The sequence below is a fragment of the Trichoderma virens genome, assembly GCF_000170995.1.
Source record: "Trichoderma virens Gv29-8 chromosome Unknown TRIVIscaffold_1, whole genome shotgun sequence".
NCBI classification, from domain to species: Eukaryota; Fungi; Ascomycota; class Sordariomycetes; order Hypocreales; family Hypocreaceae; genus Trichoderma; species Trichoderma virens.
This window is the reverse complement of record NW_014013748.1, coordinates 483928-510453: the sequence shown is the minus strand read 5'-3', so window position 1 is coordinate 510453 and position 26526 is coordinate 483928. Positions and strand designations below refer to the sequence as shown.

The window sequence follows — 26526 nt, the reverse complement described above, 5'->3', positions numbered from 1 at the left end:
TTCAATACAGAATATGACATAGAACTGTGGAAACCCCTGTTACAGCAGAAACGGTCCCAATAACACACAAAGTGTCTCCGCCTATTGACTACATGTAGATATGCCACCTGCAGAATCATCCTCAAGTCAACAACGTTAGCCTAAGGCTCCCATGTACTCTCAATAAACCACAGCTTGCCACTCGACTTCCACGCGCCCTGCCATCGAAACCTCTTATCTGCTTGCTCAAACAGGCTCTTCCAGTCATCCACCTCCCGTTCTCGTGAATTGCACACTGCTTTCATCAACACATCCATAGTCCGGATACTCTTCTCTTCCAACTGCGAGAGCAGGCCTGGAACCGGCAAAACAATGTCATTGATGATGATGCGAGCACCGGGCCGCAGAGCGGGAACCAGGGCGCGAAGGATTTCGATGGTGTACTTGTCCGAAAATGCATGAAAGATGTGCCGAAACAAATAAGCATCTGCACTTTCCGTCTGGGGCTGAAAGAAGTCATGCGTCGTGAGGGATACTCGATTGGTCAGATGCTTGGGTATCTTGTCCATGGCTTCGGGCGTGCGCATGCCGGCCAAATCCTGTACAATGAACCGCAGCTGGGGAAATTCGTCTGCCACCGCAAACGAGACAACTCCTTCGCTGCCGCCCATCTGGTTCCGAAAGTGAGCAAGCGACGTTTTGGAGAAATAAAAAAACTAGCAGATACTTACGTCGACAACAGTTGATGCGCCTAGCCTTGCCCAAGGATATCCTAAAACGGTATGCGATATGTCGTACCCTTCTCGGCTACCATGAGACTGCAGCATTATAGCATATCGCTTTGCCCGAGCCTCGTCCGCCTGCAGATGGTCGAAAAAGCTATCCTTGTGGTCAAACGTAATGTTGACCCCCTGTAAACCAAGTATATTAGCGTGTGTTCTTTGTGCTTTCTGCGGTTCTGCTCACTGTCTCGTTTGTCTCTTGAGATCCAGGCCACTTCTTCATGGCGGCAACTGTGTTAGCTATAGGAGCCATCATATCCATGGTGAAAAATGCAACCCAGTTGGCCAATGCCGCGTCGTCTAACAGAAGCAAGGATGCCCGATTATGAGCAACCGAGCCAATATTTGGCTCCTGAAAGATGTTGTTGGCAATAGAAAGGCGCAGAAGACGTCGTAGATCTGACGGTATTATGGTAGTGCCAGATAAACGGTGTATTTCAACCGCGAGGTCTCCATACGAGATTGACCCTGCCAATGGTACTGCCTCTGCAATTTTGAACTCGCATATGGCATGCAAAGGAATGTAGCTGACGGCCTGGAAGAAACAAATCATCAGTTTTCAGTGCCATATCCAGACATTTTTGACTTCTCCATAAGTCAAAGATTTGACAATTACGACTTACATCCCAGGCCACGGTCTTTAAACATTCGCGAGGACCCAAAACGAGATCGTGAAGCTCTTTGGTCAGTGCCACAATCTCCTGTCTAGCCCTGATGGCTTCATCGCCCACCTCATTCAGAGGGAAATCTGAAAGACCGTTTGCCTGGTAAGAAGGGGCTCCAAGCCCCTTTGCTCGCAGTGTATCGGTCAAGATGCGCGTCTTCTCTTCAATTGCTTTTGACAGCATTGTTAGCCGGTCAACAGACGACTCGATAACAGACTTTGCTAGTGAGCCCATGTTTGATAAATGTCAATTGATTCCAGATTTACGAGTCTTAGCGTTGAACACCAGTGAGGCAGGATGAATCGGAAGTCTCGTGAAAACGAGAGCCACAAGGGGGATGTTGATGAAGGAGAAAGGCAAGGTCTTTTACTGTCGTTAGAGAGTATAAAAGCTTTAAGAGGTGGAAAAGCCTTCGACATGTCTGTTGGTACAAGGGTTGGCGTGACGAGTCGGCTTCCTCCACCCCCTTTGTTCAACTAGCCCTTATCGTGCGCCAGGCGAGGAATATGTCCATTCCCGATATTGCTTACATTGAGCACATCCTCCAGATAATCCGCGGAACCTCACGTCTGTATCACATTGCATGCTCCACAGTTCCTTGTCAATGGATAGTCGAATTATTGGTCGGATAGGTTTGTTGTTGGTTGTGTTCAAACAGCCATCGGGAAGAGGAATGGTCGCTGCCCCACAGATCTTAACACCGATCTCTTAGAGTCCGAGGGTGATTTTCTCTTTTCCTGGGCTTTTAAAGGATCATTTCAGATGTGCTACGTGACAGAATCTGGTACCATCGTGTTGCGATATCTGCTCGAAGGCGATGGTGGTGTATCTCGCCCAGGCGGTCATTTGATGGCCTCGCCTGTTTGTACGTCTTTCCGTAGGTGTTTCCGCCGTGAGGTGGGTAGAGCTGACCAAGAGGATCCTCCGCGTTAAATTACCGCCCAAGGCATTCGGATATCAGATTCCGCAAATGCACAACAAATGACCTGGATTGACAAACGGCGGGCTAGTCATATTACAAGCGCACGCTCTTCTTGCTCTCCACTTTTTGGCACTTTTGTTGGTTGGTTTCTTCAAGTCGAACATACCAACTCGTTTTCACCTCGGAATCCAGGCGGCAGGCATGCCGAATTGAGAGAACAAGACTAAAGTGGAGGAAATCCGCCGGCATTATTATATATATGCTTGCTTTCGTTTATGATATCTCATCGCAAAGGGCAGGGAAATACCTGATGCTGGTCAAGTAGTTGCTATAATCCCATTGGACTGGCTGTTCTCAGCATACCGGGACTGAGCAATATGCCATCTTTGTCCATGGATGTCTCCAGAGTCCATGGCCCACACGGAAGACTCTTCATTGTAGCGTCGAGAGCAGTGATGCGTAACCGCTCTAGTTTAGCCCATGGCCCAATATTAACCGGCGAAAGGCCTAGAACGGGACGGATGGAGCGCTGGCGATGGTTCACGAGTTCATCCATATTCCACTCCGTCCCTACTTGATGTAGTCCATTGGTTTGTAAAGTCGTACGGCCAGATTTGTGGAATTCGGTGAGAAGCAAGGCAGTAGACGACACAAATCATTCAATTTGGATAGTCTCTCTTGGCAAGGCAGTCCTTGGAGCTCAAAAGAGGCGTTGGCCAGCTGTTCCCGGATTACAAGCACCGGCTGATTGGCGACTAGTGCTGGTAGACTGCAAGTTGTTGGGTGCGTGTCTCCTCATTCGCAGGCCGTCGTACCAGAACACCAAGGCTCGTATACGATATGTATCTGTTACCCTACCTTTAGTGAACAGCGGTACGAGTTGTGTTGCCAGACAAGCGGTGAGGCTGCACTCGGGCTTGAAACGTGACAATAGCGTTCATGTCTAGGTGGTCTTTTCTGCCTGTTGCTGGACACAGGATGAAACATTCCGGTGAGTGTAGAAGTGCTGTAGCGGCGCTGGGAGAGCGGAGGAAGACCGAAGCGGCATCTTGACTGGCTGGGACCTGGTGTGATGAGACGTGGGCGAGCAGCTTGGCGGCGCTTGCAATGGGACGAGGCAAAACGAGGCTATTTGCTGTTGGTCGAGCGTCGAGCTGACGGTTATGCACATAACAGTGTACATGCAGTGTTTGTGGCCAGGCGGCTACGAGCATTTTCGGGCGAAGATCCAACACGCCGCATTTGCACTTCACTGCCGCTTCCTTGAAGATTGCGCGTGATTGCCGTGGTGCCTAATCTCTTCAAAGAAAGTGTTGCATTTTGGTGGCTTTGATGTTGATGCCTCAGGGCAAATATCACGATGGGCACTTGGCCAGGCAGAGATCACCCATCAGAGATGTCCAGTGGTTAATAGCACGTCTTGTAGGGGAGCGCTAGAACACTAGAGCGCTATCAACGTTGAAAGACAGCGCCACAGCCCTCCATGGAGCTCTCCGCCTTCCTCCAGGATATGGAACCTTATAGTGCCCACCCACCATCTTGGCATCGACATCATTCCAAACTGCGTCATCCGCCATGTTCTGTCTCTCTTCAAGTCTCATGGCCAAGTCGACCTTGTCTCTGCCCTGTTTCAGAGCACTCTCGCCTCATTTTACCCCAGCTCTCAACAGTTGCTGTTGAGTTTTCTTACATACAGAGTTGATCCTATCTGCTGCTTAGAGCAATCGCCACGATGCGGGTCGTATCGACCCCTGGTCTAACCAACGCCTCTGGCCATTTGGAAAATCTCACTGCACTAATTGGCCCGTGGAACAATCAAAGGCAGAAGTGGCTTGGGGGCTGGGGCCAATGGCGCCAGCCTGGTCGCGCCGCACCGTCCCGCGCGCCTCGTCTTTGGGCTGACTCGACTCCTTGAAATCGATAGGGAAGGCGACCACTCGCAGAGCCTCAAGCCTTGGGCAACAGACTGGAGAAGAGGCAGAGGCAGCAGGCAGGTCATGGGCTATCCTGCCAATCAATCTTTGCCACAACTCGACGTCGACATTGCCGCGACGGCTTAATTGAGGCGGCCGATGAAAAACGCCTTGCCGATTCCATATGCCACATGAGCTCTTCATGATCCAGGACGACTTGCAGCAAAAAGGCACCGAATCCCTCGATCGAGCGCAGCGGCGTCGCTTCCTAGTACGATCTCAACCTTGAGTTGAGTCAGCCTCGATCCAAGATGAATAGCACCGATAGCAGCAATAACAACAACAATGGCGGCAACAACAATTCCGATTTTGTCGTGGCCGCCGTAGCTTTGGTGGTGTCTGTCGTGGCTCTGCTAGCCACGTTTATGCAAGTGTTGCAGCAGTACTATGCGTCTGCTCAAGGATATTCGCAGTGCAATGAAAAAGTCATGGGCGGCTGGGCTAAGACTAAGACGAGACAGTTTCGATTGGACGAACTGCGATTCGAAGTCCAATTCGACGTGCCCGTCATTTTCGTGTCTCCGCCCACGAACCCCAACGGACCCGTGGCAGATGCGCCCATCTTTTATCTCGACGGTACCCAGAAATCCCAGGACGATACACACTCGACTTCGACATTGGATCTGCGCAAAGAATACAAGGAAAAGAGCGTAAAGGAAAAGATTCACACGTCTGACAATGAAAAGGCTGCCTGGTATGTGCTGCTCTTTGCCGCCCAGCGCATGGAGTCCGAATCGCGAGAGTGGCAGGAGAAGCAATACAAGGATTTTGGGCCCCCGGCAAACCTACATGGCATTCCACCAAAGCCTCCAACGCTGATAGATCACCATACCCTGACTGTTGCTGTGCAGCGGAAACGCAAGAGCTGGGATACTATGCCCCTCAACGTCACCAAACCCTACGCCACCACTACCATGTGTCACTTGATTGAAATGATGGCTGCGGTCGGTGTGTATTGGAAAGAATTTGACCGCAAGCGTGACCGTTACTGGGGAGAAGGCAATGGCTTCATGATCTTGGGCGAGAGACTTAGTGATCCCGGGCTCATGTTCTCGTTTCAAGTCAATGGCCAGTGCACCTTTAAGCGGAATCGTGTCATCCCTGTCGACGAGATCAAGGAGCTGTGTTTTGGTTATGTGCCAACCATCTATCGCGAGAAGTACGATAAGAGGCGGTTGAAGGGCCCTGGCGAAGAGCAGCGAAACCTCAGCACCCTCTTGATGGGTAGCGTACGCGAGGTTTCGGAAACTTTGACCTCGATAGGTTGCAACAATGTCACGACTCGAATGTGTTTGGATCCTGGAACACGAACATCTCACCTCTTCCCTAGTATGTGACCTTTTTCCCCCTTCTCTCCATTGGCATTCCCAAACTAATATCTGTTGCTAGTATCATTCGAGATCCTCGGCATGGTAAGCCGGGTGTTCCATATAGAAAACAGCAGTTTCACGTACCTCCCTAATCCGACGCCGGATAGCTGGGATAATAAGTCGGTCTCCTTACCCAAAATACTGGATGCCTTCTATATAAAGTCCCAATTCGACCCCATGGGAACAAAGCATCATTCTATCGTAATTGCACGCTACAGGCAACATATCGAACATATAAGGCAGTATTTGGATGATGATAAAAGCCTTGATAGATGGCTCCTTTTGAGGTCCCTGCATGCAGCGTTGGACGACACAGATGATGTGCTCACTGCGAGGACAAAATTGGAAAGGCAGACTAGTCACGATGCTGAAGACGGCTCAGAGAAGCCATACGACGCAACATCTAGCGCGGAAAGGCACACGCGTCGGCGGGAAATTGTTCAAGACGTCTTAAGACACCATATCCAGGAGGTGGTCAGACTTCTCAACCAACAGGAAGACCAAAACTCGGATTCCCTGTCTCTCCATCCAGAAGCGCCAGCCCCTTCAGAGAGATCTCGTCCTAGGCCGCCGCTTCAGCGGTTCGAAGACATGGACGCCGCTGGACCCGATGATCGACAAGACATTTTCATGGATGTATACTTTGATGTTATTCGACCCCATGTAGTGTCGACCGCTTTTCGCACAACGGATCGAAGAAACAGCCTTGTTGGAGGCCCTCCAAGTATTCGCTCAAACAACTCTCTTCTCCCTCGCAGCCCTGGGGGTGAATCCATGGTCAAGGGCGGAGAGCATTCGACAAAGGAGGTGGCGTTGCATTTAGAGGAGCAGCGAGAGGTTTCTATCGCTGTGGGAAACACTGTGGAGTCAGAAGAAAGTCATAGCGGTATCTCGCTCGCTGAGTTGGACGTTACGCATCATGACGTGTGGTGCACTCTTGTTTTCCGCATGGTCTGCTGGCTGATGCTGCACAACTTTAACAAGAAGGACGTCCAGTTGCCCAAGAGCGAGCTTCTAGGCAGTCGAATGCCGGTTTATATTTCATGAGACAGCAGAATCTCTGTAATCATCTGTACAAACGAGATTCTTGGTTACGTGAAACCTGTGGAGGCATGCATGCATGGCATTAGTTTCAGGCTTTTTGGGCAATCTAATTAGAGGGCATTATACGGGCATATCCATTTGTTGGGTTTTAGGAAATGGCGGTATTGCAATTTTAAGGGATTCGAGCGCGTCTTGGAGCAAGGTGGCTCGTGAATAAGAAAGTCGGCTCTGGTTTGATGGCTTGTCTATACCTATTTTAACGATATGTAGTGAATGATGAAAACAATTGTTTGGAACCCCAGTTGTATCAATGAAGTAGCAACCCCAAGGCGAATATTTTGTATTTTGTGTCGTATCAGCCATTACATTCATATTACATTCATCAGCCTTAGCAGCGGGCGAGTACTAGGGCATGCAAGGCAGCGTCAGATCTGACTCTACGTCATCCATTCCAACACCAGAGCCAAAGCGAAAAACAAGCTGCCAAGAGACCAATCCCGCTGCTCCATTCCGGGCAGACATTCGATTAGCAAGCAGGAGGAACAGAATCTGCTGCAGTCATCACCCTTCACCTGACTCGTGAAACGGCGTTAGGTTCCTCGGGCCTGAGAGATGCGGATAGGCGTTTTTTTGCGTTGTGGGCTTGAGTTTGCATGTACTGTTTACTGCACGCAATTTGTGTAACGTGATGGCCAATGAGCATATTTCACTGGGAAATGTGCGAGGCTCACTCTCAGGCTATCTCGTCAGTTTCATTCCTCTCACGATGGCTTATTAATAACCTTTGTCGACGCTTTTGAATCTCAGCTTCAGACATCCGGACAGGGCAATACGGAGGTCTCGGGACCCGTACCAGGTACCCGAAACTTGGCGCCCGCCTGCGATATTACTCGTGCACGACACACCAAAACTCCTCCTTGCTTCAGGTTACCGGTACTCCGCCATTCCATGTACATGTAGTAAGCAGAACGGGAGCCTACGAGTGCCCGTTTTGGGAGATCGGCCGAAGAGGGCTCGCGTTGGACCTGAAATTTTTTTTTTCTTTTAGGGGGCGGCGCATGTTGCGTTGGCAGCCTGATGTGGCGTCCGTCTTTTTAGGTTGAGAAGGGGGAAACGAAAATGTGACGGACTGGTTTTTTGGTCTTGGGGGGCTTGCGGAGACGGTTGAACGGGGGATTTTGGAATGGTCTGGGGGGATATTTAGGCGGGCCGATGGAATTTCGGGGTATTGGGTGATTGGGGTTGCTGTTGGGGTGAGACGATTGATGACGAGACGACGGGGGATATCGTATGGATGCTCGAAAATAACGTTTGTTTTCCTTCAAGGGTTTGTCTTAGTCGTAGTCAGAGACTTTGTGGTCATGGTATATAGTACCCAAGGTAGCACATGTTGCATGTGCTTGGTATTAGTCTGAATAAGTGTCTGGTGGTGTTCCGCACTTGTACAGCCAACGCCGGATGCCGTGTTGCATTAGCATCAATCCAGCTTCTCATTCTCACAACTAGGTAGATACTTTGCTTGTGTCTGTCCTACGGAGAGAGAGAGAGCAGCAAAAGCCTCAGTTTTGTGGGGAGTGCACAAGGACAAGGACAAGGACGAGGACAAGGACGAAGCACAAAAGTTGCCGCCCGAATGCGACGAACCGAACTGCGGTCAGAATCAAAAAGACGCACGCCATCATTGGTGCCATTACGGCGTCTTCTCTCTCTTTCTGCTAACTGCATATGTGACCAATGTACGAAGCATGTCTTTAATATTAATACCCTGCTCGAAGCGGAACAGGGCTACCTGTATTAGATGCGGCTTGGACTTGCTTACAGATTCCCCGTACACTTGCTCGGCATGTCTTGCTCACCTTGGGCTAAAATAGCTCAGCAGTAGATCAATGGAGATGTATTGGGTATCAAGCAGACTTTTACCTGGGTTTTGCATTAGTTTGTACGTGTATTCGTTGTGCATCTGTTACTAGCCTCCACAAAGGGTCCCTCGATAACGCTGGTCGTGCAGATGTCGCGCAGCAAGTCGAAAGAGGGGAAAGGCCACCTGATTATGCAAAGGAGGAACGCAGATGCAAGTATAGATTGCAATTACACGACAATGACGACTTGGGCATCTTGATTGTCAAGACCGTGCCTCTTCTGCCCTTGATGTCCCCTTGATGGGAGAGGGGGGCCAAGGTGTTGCCGCTCACTAGCCCTGATGTGTTGGTGATGCGTGATGTGATTGAGGATGCAACGCTGTAGTCCTGCTTCGGCTAGGATGGGAGAGAGAGAGGGAGAAGACGGAAAAACAGGGTAGAGGCAATAGCGTCCACCGGAGTGGCTCTCGTTGTCTTGCGATGGCGAGAAGCTGGAGATGTGATATATTGGCTTGATTGGGTACCTTGACATGATGTGCATCGCAGTTCTAGACTCCAGGTATGAGCTGGGCTACCCTACCGCTGTCCAACGCGGAATGCTGGGTACATGCACAGTATCTGCCTGGCGTACAATGGCGCCTTTACTTCCCAGGCAAGTACATGCCTAATGGATCAATCAAGTATATGTACCTATCTATCGATTTGATGTAATCGCAGGTAATAGACTAGAGGCAAGGTAGGTCGCCTTGCACTGAAATCAAAAGAATCCTGTGAATCCCACCGTGATAAAGCCCGCCCGCACGGCAGCCAAAAGATACATCCGGCTGGCAATCAGGAAGAACAGAGACAAGCTGGAAGCTTTGCTTTGTCATCTAGAACAACTCCTTCACGACACAGCTGCCTAGCAGTCCATGTACCTAGAAATGCCCTCTCCGATCAAAATTTTGCGTCTGGCGGTGGCCGAGGCTTAAGTGGCTTCCGTGTATGTCATCCAATTCCATCAATTCCGTCGACGGTCCGGGGTACTGCCGCTCTAGCAGGTTCATGTACCTGGAGGCGCTGCGCAGCGCAGGGAGTACAAGCGCAGCAGCTGACTGCCGTTCCCCGTATCGCACTGGTAGTAGTGGCTAATACGAGTAGGTGTAAGTTCCTAGGTAGTACTACGAAACGCCTTTAGTGGCGATACACGTCCAATTACCCAACGGCTCCAGCACAGTCCACGTCCACAAGCCGCTAAGCAGCCAACTGTACAGCGCCAGCCGCTAGCGATTTAGCGGTTGAGTGCACAGCCGGCCTCTTGTTACCACCATTGTTCCAGGTACCTCCGCTGCCTTATCTAATATCATCCGCCACAAAAGGGGACACTCCGGATTCTCACGGCCGGACACGCCGTCTCTCGCCCTTTGATCCGCCAGACAGCAGAAAAGAAAAAAAAGAACAAGACAAAACTCCAGCGTGTCCTGCGCATCTCCTCGAGAGTCCGTTTGCGTGTTGCGTTGCCTCTCCCTGTTGTTCGTCCCGGATTGTCCTTGGTTTGTCATCGCCGTCCCCTCACGCGAAAGTGCAGCAACAGCAAGCCACGCCTGGCGCACGCGCACCAGCCTCGTGTCCTGCAAAACCCTCCTTCGCCCGAGAGACTCGCACACGCACCAGGCAAACTCTCGATCCCTCTGCCGCCAGCCCCCAGAGCCGCCTCTCTCCCTCCTGCAAGAAACAACATCTACAGGAATCCAGCAGCAGAGACTCGAGCGGCCCAGGACAGCATCGTTGGACCAGATCCAGCCGCTGGGGGTTTTCCCGACACCACGCAATGACGCCCTCGCCATCTCAGGGCCTTGAGCCACGGCGGCCGAGAAGCGCCCACACGCAGACCGTCTCGGTCAACATCGCCGAGAGCACCCCTCCAAGCGGGCGCCGGTTCCAGCTGCACGTCAGCGAGTGTGTCGAGACTAGAACCGTCACCACCACAACTCGCCTGACGAGGAAGTTTCCCCAGGTCTTCATCCGCGACCCCGCCCCACTCGAGAGTCTCGACACCAAGGAGTATCCCTTGGCCATGAAGCCGACGCCTCCCGAGCTGGTCGATTTTTCCTATAGTTTTGGCGCTGAAGAGGAGGATTCTGATGTCAAGAGGATTGAGGACGTTGATGACCATGCTGATGGCCAACTGGTGAGTGGACGCTTGGCTCAATGGCCGTGATTATTTTTTTCCCACCGTCTTTGCCCTGCTAATACAAGGATGCCTTTTGGACAAACAGGTCAAGAGAAGCCAAAGCTTAGCACCCCTGATCAAGCAGGAATCTACAACCAGTGAAGTGCAAACGCCAGAACCTTTAAGCCGCATACCTTCAGCCTCTCCATCCGAGCCTTACTCTCGCCGCAGCCATCGAATAGCCGCTGCAGAGTCCCCCACAGCGGCTGCCACCAGGTCCTCACAACGACTCGCCCGCTCCTCAAATCTTCATGCCGTGTCTAATAGGCTGCGCCGATCCGTCATACAAGGAAGCAGCGCCGCCGGTAGCAACAGCGACAGCAGCAGCAGCACTTTGCGTCATGACGCTGGCGATAGAGCAGCCAGAAATGCCTCCATTGGCATTCTCGCCACGCCAGACATTACCGAGACGGCCGATTCGATGCCAGGCCGGTCGTTACAGCGACGACCTCTGCACCTCGATTATTCACTCAACTCCCAAGACCTGCTCCGCAGCCGGTCAAAGTCTCCTCCATACGAGGCGTCGAGTCCCGCTGGGAGCGATGCCCACACTTTTAGCAGCACCGTAGCCACGCCGCCAGTTACCGATGCCGACCCGGAATCATTCGCCGATGATACCGACGAATCCCTTGAACCTTCGGTCCGCCCGCAGCATCGACCCGCAATCGATGTCGTTGCTGCGCAGGATGCCAGTCTTCCTAGTCCGAGATTATCTCCAACCTTGGCCGCTGCCCAGCTGCACTCTGCCGAATCCGACGAGAACGCGCAGTCTAGTTTCAAGACCGACCAGTCAGACACGTGGATGGCTGACTCTCAAGTAACCGAAGGATACACTGACATGGTGTCCTTTGAGCACCCGTCCCACGACAAGCAAGCCTTGATGCGGCGATATGACCAGCCTGTTATTGTCGATCCCCAGACGCTACTGGAGGCGTTTGATTCGATGAAGACGGAGATGAAGACGTTCATGATGTATCAGTTCCTCCGTCGATGCCCTCGACCCACTCTTCGCATCGTCGCCGATGCAGTGAATCCTGCCCTCAAATGTGACTTTTTACAGCAACTGCCTCTCGAGCTGAGCTACCACATTCTGTCATACCTCGACTTCCGCGACCTCAGCCATTGCGCCCAGGTATCAAAACAGTGGCGCAATATTGTTGACCGGAACGAGACTGGGTGGAAAGAATTGTTCGACAGGGATGGCTTCACTCTCCCGCCGGGTGAGCTGAACAAGGCCATTATCCAAGGCTGGGGATGGCAGGATCCTGTTGGCGTGGACGGCTACGAGCAAGACTTGAGCATGCAGAACCGGTTGACTTCTTCGGAAAAGGAGCTCACCCAGGCCATAAAGCAAGAAGTCACACCGAGGGTGAGAAGTTCGAAGCGTAAGCGTGGCCTCTATGCCTCTACATCGGAGCGCTCGAAGCGGCGGGCTAGCACCCAGGAAGTGGTTGCCAACCGCGACGACAGAGCACAGGGTGAAGTCAAGCAGCACAAGTCGGCCGGCCCCCTCTCGGCCGCCCATGAGGCGATGCAGGCTGTGCCTGACCCTCAACTTGGCCTCCCGAGTTTACGGCAGCTCCATCTGTATAAGTCGCTCTATCGCCGTCACTACATGATACGCCACAGCTGGACCAACGGCGCGACCAAACCCAGCCACGTAGCGTTTGCCGCCCACCCTCGACATGTCATCACTTGCCTCCAGTTTGACGACGACAAGATCATCACGGGCAGCGATGACACTCTCATCCACATCTATGACACAAAGACGGGCAAGCTCCGCAAGAAGCTTGAGGGCCACGAGGGCGGTGTCTGGGCTCTTCAGTATGAGGGCAACATCCTAGTCTCGGGCTCGACCGATCGGTCGGTGCGAGTCTGGGACATTGAACGCGGACTTTGCCAACAAGTCTTTTATGGGCACACTAGCACAGTGCGATGCCTGCAGATCCTCATGCCAACGGAGACTGGTATGGCCACGGATGGTACTCCCATCATGCAGCCAGAGAAGCCGCTGATCATTACGGGTTCCAGAGACAGCCAGCTGCGAGTCTGGCGTCTCCCCGAGGTTGGATCGCGGCGCTACATCCAGACGGGCCCTCCGGCCCAGGAGTCTGACTGCCCCTACTTCATCCGTGTCCTGACGGGACACACCCACTCGGTCCGCGCCATATCGGCCCACGGCGACATCTTGGTCAGCGGATCCTACGACAGCACGGTCCGAGTTTGGCGGATCAGCACTGGCGATTCCCTGCATGTGCTCCATGGACACACCCAGAAGGTTTACTCGGTGGTGCTCGACCACGAGCGCAACCGATGCATCTCGGGCTCCATGGACTCACTAGTCAAGATCTGGGACCTCGCCACGGGTGCCTGTCTCTACACTCTGGAAGGCCACAGCCTCTTGGTTGGCCTGCTCGACCTTCGTGACGACCGCCTCGTTTCGGCTGCCGCGGACTCGACGCTCCGGATTTGGGACCCCCAGACTGGCAAGTGTAAGAACACTTTGATGGCGCACACGGGTGCCATTACTTGCTTTCAACATGATGGTCGAAAGGTGATTAGTGGAAGTGAGAAGACTGTCAAGATGTGGGATGTCAGGACGGGAGAGTGCGTGCAAGATCTCCTAACGGACCTGTCTGGGGTCTGGCAGGTCAAGTTTGATGGAAGGCGATGCGTTGCGGCCGTCCAGAGGGATAACTTGACTTATGTGGAGGTGAGATTTGATCCTTTCTGTTTTAACCCTTTCTCCCAAGAGAAATATGGCTAACTTGGCTTTGCTAGATTCTTGATTTCGGCGCCGTCCGAGACGGACATCCGCCTGAAGAACTTGGACGCCGCATCCTCTTGAATGAGCCAGAAGTTCGTGCCATGATTGAGGAAGAGGCTTAAGTGGTTCTAAACAAGTATGGAAGGGAATCCCCTTCCCTCTCTCTTTTCTTCTTCTCTTCCTTTTATCTAAAAAAGAAAGAACGATAAAAAGCGCTGCCGAAGACGAAAAGCGAACGGAACAGAGAATGCATATATAATAAGCATTTGGTATGGATATGGAAACCCGCATCTGAAGGGCGATACGACTCTGCCCTCGGCGTTCTGTTGTTATAGTACATACGCTGTCTGAAAAAACCATTGTCAGCATTACGGATTCAGAAGGGGTGTGAGGCAAGGCGTTTGGGCTCTATTTTTTATTCTCTTTTTTCTCATTTTTTTTTCTTCCTCTATTTTCTATCTTGCTCTCTTTTCGGGGTTTTGTTCAGCGATAATTGGGGTGGTAATAGGAGTGGCATGGCACATATTTCTTCTTTCAAAGGACTTGTTTTCATCGGCAATGTGGAAAGCGATGCTCGGATGGGAGATTGGGGGCATATTCAAACCAACCCAAGGCGTGAGGATGCTGGAGGTAGGATGGAGACGGTCCTGGTGGCTGGGCACATGCACTGATGTGTTTATGTTGACTTTGTATAAAGAGAATACTACTGTTATACATGTCGTATGAGATAACTATGCCTATGAATTGACCCTTTTTGTGCCACTAAGGGACGGTGGTGCTGTGAGTTGCATACCTTAGTAGTATTACTGTATGTAAACGGCCATGTCATGATGGATGCTGGATGCTGGATGACGGATGATGGATGCTGACTCAGCGACTAACAACCTCTCTCCTTCTGCCTCTCTGCCTCTCTGCCTCATCGTTTCTACGGCATTTCCCCTTTTGATCGTTCCATCATTTTGAAACACCACCCTGTCGGTTCAAATTCGAATGATGCAATCCATTTCGTCGTCCCGGGATCACGGACATGCTACTCCGTACTACTACAGAAGACAGAGAGGAAAAAAAAAGTACGGGGCATCGTCTTCAACGCTCAGAAATGGCCTGCAGGAAGGGGCGGGCGCTAGACGAGGTGCAAACGAAACAAAAACGATCCGTCCGTACGGGGCTTTACACGCTGGCAGCGCCCCATAAAAAGTGATAGGACAGCACATCTACCACTTGTCACGCCAACTGGGGCATTGAGTCGAGCACCCCGGCCCAACGAGCCAAAGGGAAGACGGGCCAAGCGGTGGCTGCTGGGAGAGGCAATGCGCTGTCTGGGCGGGCTGCTAGTGCGAGTACGAGGGCAGCATACGAATTAGAGTGCTGGTTCGAGCGAGGCATGATATGATATGAGGAAAAGGGAAGAGCATTTACTGCCAATGCCAGTGGGTGCAAGGGTGGCCGTCATGCAAATGCAAAGGCGCCTGACTGCGGGAGCAAATCGGGGGACTTTGGGCGGAGCCTCCGGGCGGCAGACGGAGTGCTGCTTTGTGAGGCGACGAGGAGGGACGAACAGCCTTTTGACGCCAGGGTTGCGCTGCAGACAAGGGGAACACGGCACAGAGGCCTCTGTATGGAGAGGAGCGGCTGCGAGTCGGGGAGGAGAGGCAGGGAGAGAGAGGGCTTGCTGGCTGGATGGAAGCCATTTCGTGGGGTGTGACTCAATCACACCAGCGGTTCCCGGTCTCATGTTCCCTGGACTGCATTGCCGTGTCATCATTCACTTCGCGAGGGATGCGTGGGGACGCAGAGCCAGAGGCGCAATCGGAGGCGCTGGTGTCTGGGCCGTCCCATGTACGGTGATGCTGTTTGCTCGCGATAGGTCCATCCAGCATCTTGGGCATCGTTGTTCGCTTGACCGTTGTCGTTGCTGGCGTTTGGCTCTTTAAACGCCAGCCACCCCATTTAATACTTTTGCACATGCTCGTCCGCTTTAAGTGACGAACAAGAACAACAACCATCCAGCATTGGAATCAGCAAACGGAGAAGACATACAAAAAGGAAGCAAAAGAAGAGTCAAGACAGGACAAGAAAAGACATCCACCACCAACTCCTCCATACTCTCGCAAGCTAAACCAATTTTTTTTTTTTCTTTCTTCACGGCCGTTCTCCTGAGCTGCGCGCGTCCGACTACTAACTAGACTGGCGGGGCGGCCGTTCAGGGATCCCAAAAAAAGGCCAGCCGGGAGATCTTCACCGACATTGAGAAGCATTGATAGCTTAGTGGGGGGTTTGATCCAGGTCGTGACATTCCATTCCGTCTGTGGAATAACTAGAGCCCTACCGCTGCTTCTTTTATTCTTCTTTTCCTTCTTCTCTCAGACATTGAGACATTGGAGATTATTCGCTACGCAAGTCGCGGGCTCGAGCTCAAAGACAAAAACAGTACAGCCTAACATAAGAAGCAAAAACGAAACGAAGCAAGAATGAGCAATTCCGGCCTGCCGCTGGATGCGACCATTACTATTGTCAACAACTCCGGCAAGATCATCAGTACCGTATGTTGGGTCCCTGTTCTCTCACACACACAAACACACATATACACACACACGCCCGCCTCCCTCTTGATTCTCAATATCCAATCAGTTGCTTCCGTCGCACCGTGGGGTTGCACTGCATGCTAACTTGACATGTGCCGATTTGCAGGGCAAGCAGCTTCTCTCGATATGGAAGACGGCACAAGCTTCTTACAGAGAGAAGAAGGACGAGCTCAGCCAGGAGCGGGCTCAGGAGCGAGCCGCTGACAAAAAGCCGCCTCCCGTTCCCATCAAGCGCGCCCAGACGTTCGATACGAGCCGCAGCATCCCTCACAGGCAATATGACGAATTGAGCGTGGCCAGCTCTCACCGGACTTTCAAGAGCTCCATCGCCAAGAAGCAGCTGCCTCCGGTCCCCAACCAGCTAGCTCTAACTGAGGGAAACCTTGAGAAGCTGTCCGAGGTGTCGAGCGTTGCGCCCTCAAAGCCTCCATCATCATACCAGGGCTCATATGCCGACACGATGCTGGTCAAGAGTGGCTTCTCGCGCGTCGATCCACCAATGGCACTGCAACAGGTGCAGCCCCGGCCGCTGGCGCGCACGCGGTCCGACATGGAAGTTGAGGCTCACAAGAGAATGAGCATGGGGAGCGATTTGCACTTGGCTTACGGCGATATCCCTCCCGATTTGGCAGACAGAGTGGACTTGGACGCGCACACCACGCCACATGTCGATTTGCACGATATTCATGTAGAGGACGAGCGGGAGCAGGCCGAGGAGCTGATTCACAAGATTGAGAATCTCCTGGATGAGGCGCATTGCGCTCAGCATTCGGCCACGGCCATCATTACGCATCTCCAGGAGCGGCCCGATGCTGCTGCTGCCGTTGCTCTGACGCTGGCTGAGCTCTCGGGCATCATCACCAAGCTGTCGCCTGGGTTTGCGGCCATCCTCAAGGGCACTTCGCCTGCCATCTTTGCGCTACTTGCCTCACCGCAGTTCCTCATTGGCACGGGCATTGCAGTTGGCGTCACTGTCGTCATGTTTGGCGGCTGGAAGATTGTGCAGAGAGCTACGCAGAATTCGTTTGCCAAGAAGGCCATGGCCTATGAGGCAGCAGCAGCGCCGGCGCCAGCACCGAATCTGCCACAGATCGAGAGCGGTGTCGACGAGGCCATTGTTTTGGAGACGGTCGAGGTTGACCTGAGCAGCATTGACTCCTGGAGGCGCGGCATCGTCGTCGACCCTGGCTACGAGAGCGCCGATCAAGAGCTGATGACGCCTCTGGCTGACCGCGTGACTAGAGAGCGGAGGGGATCCAAGGCTGGTTCAGAGGATTATTTCTCTCGAAAAAGCTCCAAGTCGCATAGGTCGTCCAAGACTCACTCGTCATCGCATTCATCTTCTCACAAGTCGCACAAGTCAAGGCATGAGAAAGATTCCTCGGATAGAAAGAGCAGCAGCAGCAGCAGCAGCAAGAAGAGCGATGATACTAGCAGTGTCAGCTCCATGGCTCTGATTAAGAAGTCTATCGCTAGCAGGAAGAAGCAGATTGACGAGACTGGCATCAAGAGCGAGGAGTTGCCGCTGAGGAACAAGATGAAGCAGACCAATATGCTCAAGGCATTGTTCAAGGGCAAGGAGCACAGACAATCTGTCGCCACTTAAGCGCGATGCATTCTATGTGGCATGAATGAATGATTGGTGGTTTTTTTTTCTATCTGGGGTTGGTTGGGGATGGGGAATGAAGCAAGCGAATGATGCATTACGTATTTTTTTTTTTTTTTTTTTTGTCGGGAGAACGGTTTTCGCCCTTTATACTGGGCAAGCAAGAGATGGAAATTGCAAATTAGGGCATATATATATGGACAACAGTTAAGATATAGCTTGGGAGGGAGGAAAGCTTCAGTTTCATGTTTTTGGCTTTGGGTTCTTGGGGGCGTTGAATTTATCTTCACTTACATTAGAAAAAAATATGGCCGGCAACAGTAGAAGGTCAGTTTGGATATGCGGCCTTTGGGGGGCATCTACACATATACATCATATACACACGCTTTATGTATATATATCTGTGGTAGTTGGCATGGCATGGCAGGGCATAGCAAGCATTCGTCATGCAAATGACTACTTTTTTATATACCAGTTTCTTGAGATTCTCTATGACTTCTATTCTATTTCTATGTCAACACCAAGCTTTTACAGCTCTAGCCTGTCCGATGCCTCGTTCAACGCTTTGACGACCACCACTTCTGCCTTTTCCATGCCCGCCCCCCGATAAGAATACGTAAACTCCCATCCACTCGCCGCAGCCGCATGCTCGCCCTTATTATCCACGACGACAATCCCCGTCCTGGCCGCGGGATACCGGGCGACGATCCTCCGGACGGCGTCGTCGGCGGCTTCCTGGGGCGTCATGCCGCGGCGGAGGCTCTCGACGGCCTGGTAGCACGGCAGGAGGCGCATCATCAGGTCGCCGTCGCCGGTGGCGCCGCAGGCTCCCGCGGTGGAGTCGACGTAGGAGCCGCTGCCGGGGATGGGGCCGTCGCCGACGCGGCCGGGGATCTTGTGGGCGGCGCCGTTGGTGGTTGTGCAGGATGCCATTGAGCCGGAGGGGGAGAGGGCGAGGAGCGAGAGGGTGTCGTGGGAGAGGTTGTCGTGGGAGATGGAGTTGCTGGAGGGTTTGAGGGAGGAGTTGAGGGGGGAGTAGGGGCCGCAGGAGGAAAAGGGGTTTGGGAGGACGTTGGAGCGGTAGTTTGGTTGGCAGTTGTTTGCGTGCCAGTCGTGACATGCTTTTAGCGAGTCTTTTGTTGATAGATTCTCTTCGGTGAAGCCGTTTTCCAGGGCAAACTGCGTTGCTTGATCACCCGCCAGCAGTGTGTGCTGCGTATACTCAAGCACATGCCTCGCCACGCCCACCGCATTTTTAACCCGCCGCAGATTCGCGACGGCGCCTGCATTGAGCGTCTGGCCGTCCATGATGAGGGCGTCGAGGGTCGTCTCGCAGGACTCATCGGGGGAGCCGCCGAAGCCGACGGTGTTGTCGCATTGTTTGCTTTGGCATGCCTGGCAGCCTGCCTGGACGGCGTCGAGGGTGGAGGAGGAGTTTGTGAGGGCGAGGAAGGCGGCGTTGGTGGCGGCGGTGAAGGGGCCGGACCAGGTGTTTATGATGAGGGGGGGAGGGGAGAGGATGGCGTTTGTGGGGAGGATGAGGGTGAGGAGGAGGGTGAGGGTTGTGGTGATGCTGGAGGAGGGGGGTTTGTGAGGAGCCATTGGTGTTGATGCAGATGTGTAGTCTAGTCAGTTTGTAGCTGGGGTAAGGTAAGGTCGGATCAGATAAGATAAAACTTTGATGAGAATAAAATGATTGGCACGCCCAGAGTTGCAATGCTGTAATCAATGACTTCACGTTCTCATCAACGCTCACTCCTTCTACACAGACATGAGGCCATCACATGTTACTTGCATCGCACCGCGGAGCAGCTCCTCCCCATCCAGCCAATAATACCGCGTTGCCAAATAATATGCATCAATCCAACCCTCATCTCCGGAGCTAATGCGCCTACACAGCCCGATCCTATGCTAGAAGCGGGGATGCTCATCCAGCTTGAACCCCTCAAGTCCGCTCTCCAGCTCCTCTTCTCCTTTTTTCCACCTCCGTATAACCTATCCAATCCTCCAACGAGGGAATAAAACATCGTAGACATTCAGATAGAACAATTCCATAGACGCTGCGACCATTACATGCTATAAAATGGCAGCAGTGTCCTTTCCCATGCGTGATCCAGGCTCTGCGTCTGCGTCTGCTGTTCGCGGCTTCTTGCAGCGTGCCGTTGCGCTGTACCAAAATGTGCTCACTTTGCATGGTGATGGTGATGGTGATGGTGATGATTCCATTCCCGACGACAGCCCTTCTGCACCAGATCAACGCCTGGGTGCCCATGCTGCCCAGCTTGAAGACTCCCTGAACGCACTCAAGTCCGTTCAGCTCGTCGCCGCTGGTATTGATGCACCCCATCCATTGACCACTCTGCCTGGGGCTTGTTACAAAGTCGGACAGGATGTGATGCTGCATCTTGATAGAATTGCCACCCAGGACCATGGACCGCAGACCAATTTTGCTGACACCTGGTCCATTCACGATATTGCGACGCTTGGGGCACGACTTCAGGAGCTGAGCCAGCGGTTTCATGATGATGTTGATTCGACCTTTGAGTAAGCTGCCCATTTATATACATGTGTTGCTGCCAATATGGTATTTGATTCATTGAATTGCGCTGATGCATTTTCTAGAACTCGTCGACTGCATATACCCGATGTCACTCCGTTGAATAAAAAGAAAGACGAGTCCGACGACAATAGAGACACACTACCAAATGAAGACGAGGATGAATCATCAGGAAAAGGAAAGGCAAAGATGCGGCGCATCAACATTGTGCCGGGCGACAATGTCTACATTGAAGTTCCTGTTAGGCATCGACCAACACCAGACTCCATTGTCCACGACTACATCCTCGACGTTCTCTCTTACAAAAGCATGTACTTTCGTGAACAGGAAGTGACAAAGGCTCATAGCAAAACGTTTGAATGGGTGTTTCTGCCTTCAATGCCTACTGATTCTCAAGACCAGGAAAAGAACGGTTCAGAGCATCCCTTTTCGACATGGCTTCGAGGGGATGAGCTCGGTCCTATCTATTGGATCACTGGAAAGCCTGGATCAGGAAAATCTACCTTTATTCGATTCCTCTTTGACCACGAGGCTACAATGAAGCGTTTGAATGCATGGGCTGGCGACAAGCCCGTCTTGACTGCGGGATTCTTTTTCTGGACCAGTGGCTCTCGCGAGCAGCGCTCACAGACGGGATTGCTACGTTCTCTTCTTCACCAGATTCTGACAGCGCACCCGGAGCTCACGACGGCGGCGTTTCCGCAGCTGTGGAAGAAACTCAAGGGTATGTCGACAAAGCAGCGAGTTGCGCTGCATTTGGATTGGTCTGTTGCGGATTTGTTGGAGGCGTTTCAGGGGGTCATGGATGAAGCGGTACAGCGGATGAATGTTTGCTTGTTTATCGATGGGCTGGATGAGTTTGAAGGCGATCATACGGCCATGATTGACTTTTGCAAGAATCTGTGCTTGGGAGACAAGGGGAGATCGATCAAGATTTGCCTGTCATCGCGTCCGTGGGCTGTGTTCCAGGATGCGTTTGAGTATGCTGTGCCGAATCTGAGACTGCAGGATCTCACCTACGGTGACATGTATCGGTATACAAAGGACAGGCTTCGTGAGAACGTCCACATTCGGCGTCTTTTGAAGCATGAGACCGCTCCTGGAGAGGAACTGATTCAGAATGCGGTGCAGAAAGCGGACGGGGTGTTTCTCTGGGTCCGGCTCGCGCTCAACGAAATGATTCGCAAGTTTGACCAGGACACTGGGCTGGCGGGATTGTCTGGGGTTTTGCAGGCCTTGCCGACGGAACTCAATGAGTTGTTCCACTTGTTCTTCTTTGAGAATCAGGATGAAGATGAGCTGGCTGAGGCAGCCGTTGTCTTCAGCCTGATGAATGCACGCGAACTCGTGGCCGATTTTATTAACAGCGACTCCGCCAATGCTCTCACTGTTTGGGAGCTTGCGTTTGCTCTTAGAGGCAGCGAAGACGACGAAGCCGCGATATCTGAGGATGCGAAGCAGGCTTCAGTTGAGATGGCTTATGATCGCTGCGGTACAACCATCAAACTCATCATGAGCCGATTCTCCGACCTTCTTGGCGTTCATGCTAGCCGTGAACAGGGCAATGCTCGTGGCCTCCGATTTGCTGGCAAGGGCAACGATATGAGTGAGGCCATGGATGCGGCTGCACGGCGAGTCACGTATATCCATCGCACAGTCCGTGACTGGTTCATGGAAGAACCTGGCGTTATGGCTCGTCTTGTTGAGAAGACGCCGCTTGACTTTGATCCTCACCTGCGGCTACTACGATCATATGTGCTCCAGATGAAGAATGCCCTCGAGGAGATTGAACATCATCGCCAACTGGACGAATGGTGGCCTGGTATTGCGCTTGCCATGACGCATGCGAGGTATGTGCGAAACGACTCGCAGCATCTGCAGCGGGCGATGGTGAATGAAGTGGACAAGACGATTTCCTGGTACTGGCTGAGCAAACCCGAAGATCCGTATGATCACTGGGCGAGATACGGACTGGGACCATATCGAATTTTCAAGGTCGCTGCGCCATTGTGGCAGCCGTTTCTCTGTTTAGCCACGAGATTTGGCCTCACAAGCTATGTTTCGGAGGAAGTCCTCGCTCGTAATGCCGCAGAAGACGAGATTTCAGAGGAACAGAAGGAGCTCCAGACGGCGGAATCAACGCCTCTGCTTGCTTATGCTACCGAATTTCTCTGCTCCCGCAACAAGACCATCTTCCCTCTGTCGGATCCCCGCCTGGTGGACTTTCTCCTCCGCAACCAGTGCCGAATCAACCCGGGCACGAACCACGGATATACCGACTTCTGGACTAACATGCCGCGGACGCCGTGGATCACTGTTTTGCGGCACTTGCGGGATGCGCGACGGAGAGGCTGGATCGAGTACTACGATGTTGATCCTCAGGGCACGGCGCGGTGGGCGGAGATTGTGAAGCTATTTATGGAGGTGGGCGGCGCGGATCGGGAGGCGGTTGTTGTCAAGGACAGCTGGGATCCTGAGATTACGGCTTTGGGCGTGTTGGAGTTGCTGGAGGGAACGTATCGAGCGTTTGAGATGCGGGAGTTGGTGGAGATGATGGCGAGGTTGAGGGGGGAGTGAAGTGGGATGATGAGTAAACGGTCAACTTAGAGCGGTTACTTATTAAGTAAATCTTGAAGAGATGGTTGTGCTGGAGGTTATGCATATCTAAAAGTTTTGTTTAGTGTTGTTCGTTCTCCTTGAATACAAGTTCATTTTATTGTCGCCCTTGACAAAGCACAGCACTTGTAAAGTTTGATTCCCCATGTGATGGACAGATGGTGAGTACATTAAACTATTCAATGGCATTGGAAGTTATGCTTTCATCAACCAGCTCAAGCATCAACCCGTCTCTACCCTCGTCTAGAGCATAACTAGCTCGGAACTTCCGATCATCGCCTTGCTGCATATATCCTTGGGGTGTCTTGAAGGCTGTTGCATAATATGATCTCATAATCAGTGCGGAGATTCGAATTCCGCGGGTGTCCAGAATGGAGACAAGGACAGTAAACGTGTCTCGTCTTTTAATTCTGAAACGTCAATTCCCGTGTTCATTTTTGATGTCATGCTTTTACCTCCTGAGGAGAGTCGTGTGATTCCATCAACTTCGTTGGGTGCCATCGCAAATTTACGCCGCAACTTTAATGGCGGCTCCCACACCCTTTGCCCGGGCAGCGCGCAAAAAGTTGCTCGCAATCTGGAACTAGAATCGTGCTAATGCCGAATCGGGGGTTTTGGCACCTTGGACGTGGGTATAACTGGATCCCTCAACATGGGAGAAAGGAGCTAGCGGATGATAAATATCAAATGTCAAGACTCGGGTGCAACGTGAATCGCCAGTGAGATGTAGGGATTTTGCTTTGAAAGTGAGTGAATCAAACGTCAATGTTTGTAATTTGCTAGTTTCCTGGATACTGTGGATTATCCCCGCGTAACTTAATCGCTCTTTCGGCCTCAAAATGATCAAGTTTTTGCGAGATGTGATGTGGGTATCAGACGGAGCTCGCAGTGGACATCAGATGAAGCTCAAGTATATAAGGGTGCTGAAATGTGAAAACCATCTAGCATTTCCCCTTCATCCTCATCCACTGAATACTGGACATCAATTCAATCCATCTTCTCAACATGTCAAAGCCATCCGTCATCATCATCGGCGCCTCCGGTAGTGTCGGCCGCCCACTCGTCGACGAGTTCCTCAGCAAGGCCGATCACTTTTCCAAAATCGGCGTCTTGTCCTCTCCCTCATCCGCTCACAAGTTTGAGAATCAGAAGGCTCGTGGTGTTGACGTCGTTGTTGGCTCATTCGCTGATCCCGCTTGCTACCGCGGATACGACATTGCCATTAGTCTTGCCGGAAACACCATCATGCGTCTCCAACCCGCCATGATCGACGCTGCTGCGGCCGGCGGAGTGACGCATTTCTATCCATCCGAGTTTGGCTCTGACACGGCCCAGGACTCATTGAAAAACTTTCGTTACTTTCAAGACAAGCGGATGACGAGATACCATTGTGTGGCAACGGCCAAGCTCCACCCTCAGTTCAAATATACCTATATGCTTACTGCGCCCTTCACCGAGTGGACTATCATGCCATTCCATGGCGTGGATAGAACTACCAAGAAGGTTGTAGCTTACGGCACCAAGGATATGCCGATGGATGTGACAAGCCTGAAAGAGTATGTACATCCCCTATAGCCTATGGCAATTACACAAGACTAATGGAATTACTGCAGCACCGTCCGTTACACCGTGGCCTCCACTTTGCTTCCCTTCCCAGAGGGCCAGCAGAAGCGAGAGATTCGAGTCGTCGGCGAAAGAACAACCTTCCAGCGCATTGTCGATACGCTTGCGGAAGTCGAAGGCTGCCAGTATGAGACGGTATATGTACCAGTTGAAGGCGCCCTGGAGAAAATGGATGCCGCTCGAAAGGCTGAAGATGAAGAAGCTGAGCTGGAATGGAGCGCAAAAGGTTTGCTGAACAGTGGCGATGCTATTGTGGATGGGCCATATGATAACGAAAGATTGGATCCTACTCCTCCCGAGACTGTGAAGCAGACCTTTGAGAGAATCATTCGCGTTTAGGCAATCTTTGTCATTCTTCTGTGTTCCTGTTGCAACAGTAAAGCAGTTGCAACCGATGCCCGGTAGTATTAAAATGTTGATTTTGTAACAACATAAGATACTGAAACCAGCTTTATTGCCTCAGATATATAAATGAGAAGCTCTTTGACATTTTCTTTATGGTTTGATAAAAAACCTAGTAGTGTTCATTGTATGTGAATATATGTTGTTTCTCCTTCTTTCTCTTCTCACGAGGTATGCTGTATCTACTACGGCGGCTGCAATAAAAACTAACACCCACAATGATCAAGGTAAATATTTAAATATTGCATATATGTATATGTATTTAATATTAAGGGCCATTTTGTGGTGGGGAGACTCATCGATCGGTAGGCTGGCCAAGGGAAAAAGCGCCTGGAGCCTGCCGGATCCGGGAGGCCTACAATTTGATGTTTCGCAACCAGCGAGGCTGATTGCTGTTTAAGATATAAGCCAGGTTCATTCCCCTATACCCCGCACCACATTTCACTTGCTTACAAGAAACAACATTAAATCAAACATATCGTTCCAGTCTACACAATGTCCAACGATAGCGGCCGAGTACGCTGCCACTGCGGCAAGAGATTTAACAGCTCTCAAGCCATGGCACAGCATGTGCGTGACTCACCACTGCATGCAAAACAGAATATTGACCCTCGGCCTGCGCCCACGGCGAGTATTGCCATGACACTATTGACATGCAGCTGTGGCAAGCCCTTCCTAACGACGAACGCGATGCAACAACACAAACGCGATGCTCCAATACACGCCGTAAGTCCCAAATCCTGTTTTTCCCAACTGATATAGTCTGAATACGCATCAACACCGTATAGATAGGGAAAAACCAGGAAAGAAATAATAACAAAGAAAGCACCCAGACAAAGCATCCAACAAGGTCGAGGGTTAATGAAAGCAATACCAGCTGGAAGCATAGAAATTATGGCCTTTTTTCGGGATCTGGAATCTGGCACTCGGACGTTGGCGATAACTACGGTTTGTGTGACAAAGATTGTGGGTGGTGTGGGCATTGTGCTGATGGCTATGATTTCTGATATCATGAATCTCCATCAACCTGGCAAGCAATAGATATGATTATAAGTAGCACCCGAAGGGTCTCTAGAGGTTGCGAGGAGGTGCGAGAAGTTGTATCGTGAGAATACCGGGAGCAAAGTAGTTTGTTCCCGCATAGTTTCGTGATATAATAAGCCACTATTGAGATAGGAATTAATATTACTCTGGCTTTACTCAAGGGCAATTTTTGCTACAGAATCGTAACTCAAGTGACCGATGGAGCAAGGAGATCTGGATACCGGGGTTAGGACAGTACTAATATATTCTCATTCTATTATTTACTACAGTCATCTTATCCCTAAAAAATGATTAGACCGCTGTCATAATTAAATGGTAACTTTCGATATCCATCAATGCTAACCGCTCGGATGACGAGTGGGATGTTTCTTCGAGGCACCCCGAAATGGGCAATGCTTTGTAATTAAACAGAGACTATGATTTCCAACCATTTTGTATTTTCTACAGTAAACACTCTTTATTCCATGCACATGGAAATGTACCAACTAGCAAGCCAGCTTCAAACTCCGCCTCATCTCTG

General features: G+C 51.7%; 8 protein-coding genes across 8 annotated transcripts; 6 read left to right on the top strand and 2 right to left on the bottom strand.

Moving 5' to 3' along the window:
• Positions 1-140: 140 nt before the first annotated feature.
• TRIVIDRAFT_140059 (uncharacterized protein) lies at positions 141-1660 on the bottom strand (the record flags this gene model as incomplete). The annotated part of the gene is made up of 4 exons (XM_014105622.1): positions 141-650; positions 711-890; positions 946-1241; positions 1348-1660. 4 exons carry the CDS (start codon positions 1658-1660, stop codon positions 141-143), a joined length of 1299 nt encoding a protein of 432 aa, XP_013961097.1.
• A 2954-nt stretch (positions 1661-4614) lies between these two features.
• On the top strand, positions 4615-6702 carry TRIVIDRAFT_114125 (uncharacterized protein; the record flags this gene model as incomplete). Its single annotated transcript, XM_014105621.1, has 2 exons — positions 4615-5650; positions 5711-6702. Coding segments are annotated over 2 exons (2028 nt in total), but the record flags the coding sequence as incomplete, so codon positions are not given.
• Positions 6703-10404: 3702 nt separating this feature from the next.
• TRIVIDRAFT_34561 (uncharacterized protein) lies at positions 10405-13695 on the top strand (the record flags this gene model as incomplete). Its single annotated transcript, XM_014105620.1, has 4 exons — positions 10405-10790; positions 10906-11111; positions 11166-13519; positions 13588-13695. 4 exons carry the CDS (start codon positions 10405-10407, stop codon positions 13693-13695), a joined length of 3054 nt encoding a protein of 1017 aa, XP_013961095.1.
• A 1910-nt stretch (positions 13696-15605) lies between these two features.
• On the top strand, positions 15606-18230 carry TRIVIDRAFT_79446 (uncharacterized protein; the record flags this gene model as incomplete). Its single annotated transcript, XM_014105619.1, has 2 exons — positions 15606-16116; positions 16265-18230. The coding sequence occupies 2 exons, from the start codon at positions 16045-16047 to the stop codon at positions 17762-17764; spliced, it is 1572 nt and encodes a 523-aa protein (XP_013961094.1).
• A 62-nt stretch (positions 18231-18292) lies between these two features.
• On the bottom strand, positions 18293-19366 carry TRIVIDRAFT_34088 (uncharacterized protein; the record flags this gene model as incomplete). The annotated part of the gene is made up of 1 exon (XM_014105618.1): positions 18293-19366. One exon carries the CDS (start codon positions 19364-19366, stop codon positions 18293-18295), a length of 1074 nt encoding a protein of 357 aa, XP_013961093.1.
• Positions 19367-20111: 745 nt separating this feature from the next.
• TRIVIDRAFT_113166 (uncharacterized protein) lies at positions 20112-22877 on the top strand (the record flags this gene model as incomplete). Its single annotated transcript, XM_014105617.1, has 2 exons — positions 20112-20291; positions 20433-22877. Coding segments are annotated over 2 exons (2625 nt in total), but the record flags the coding sequence as incomplete, so codon positions are not given.
• A 1065-nt stretch (positions 22878-23942) lies between these two features.
• TRIVIDRAFT_62675 (uncharacterized protein) lies at positions 23943-24899 on the top strand (the record flags this gene model as incomplete). The annotated part of the gene is made up of 2 exons (XM_014105616.1): positions 23943-24493; positions 24551-24899. 2 exons carry the CDS (start codon positions 23943-23945, stop codon positions 24897-24899), a joined length of 900 nt encoding a protein of 299 aa, XP_013961091.1.
• Positions 24900-25457: 558 nt separating this feature from the next.
• TRIVIDRAFT_62674 (uncharacterized protein) lies at positions 25458-26247 on the top strand (the record flags this gene model as incomplete). Its single annotated transcript, XM_014105615.1, has 4 exons — positions 25458-25532; positions 25563-25688; positions 25751-25910; positions 26168-26247. The coding sequence occupies 4 exons, from the start codon at positions 25458-25460 to the stop codon at positions 26245-26247; spliced, it is 441 nt and encodes a 146-aa protein (XP_013961090.1).
• Between the last annotated feature and the right edge of the window lie 279 nt (positions 26248-26526).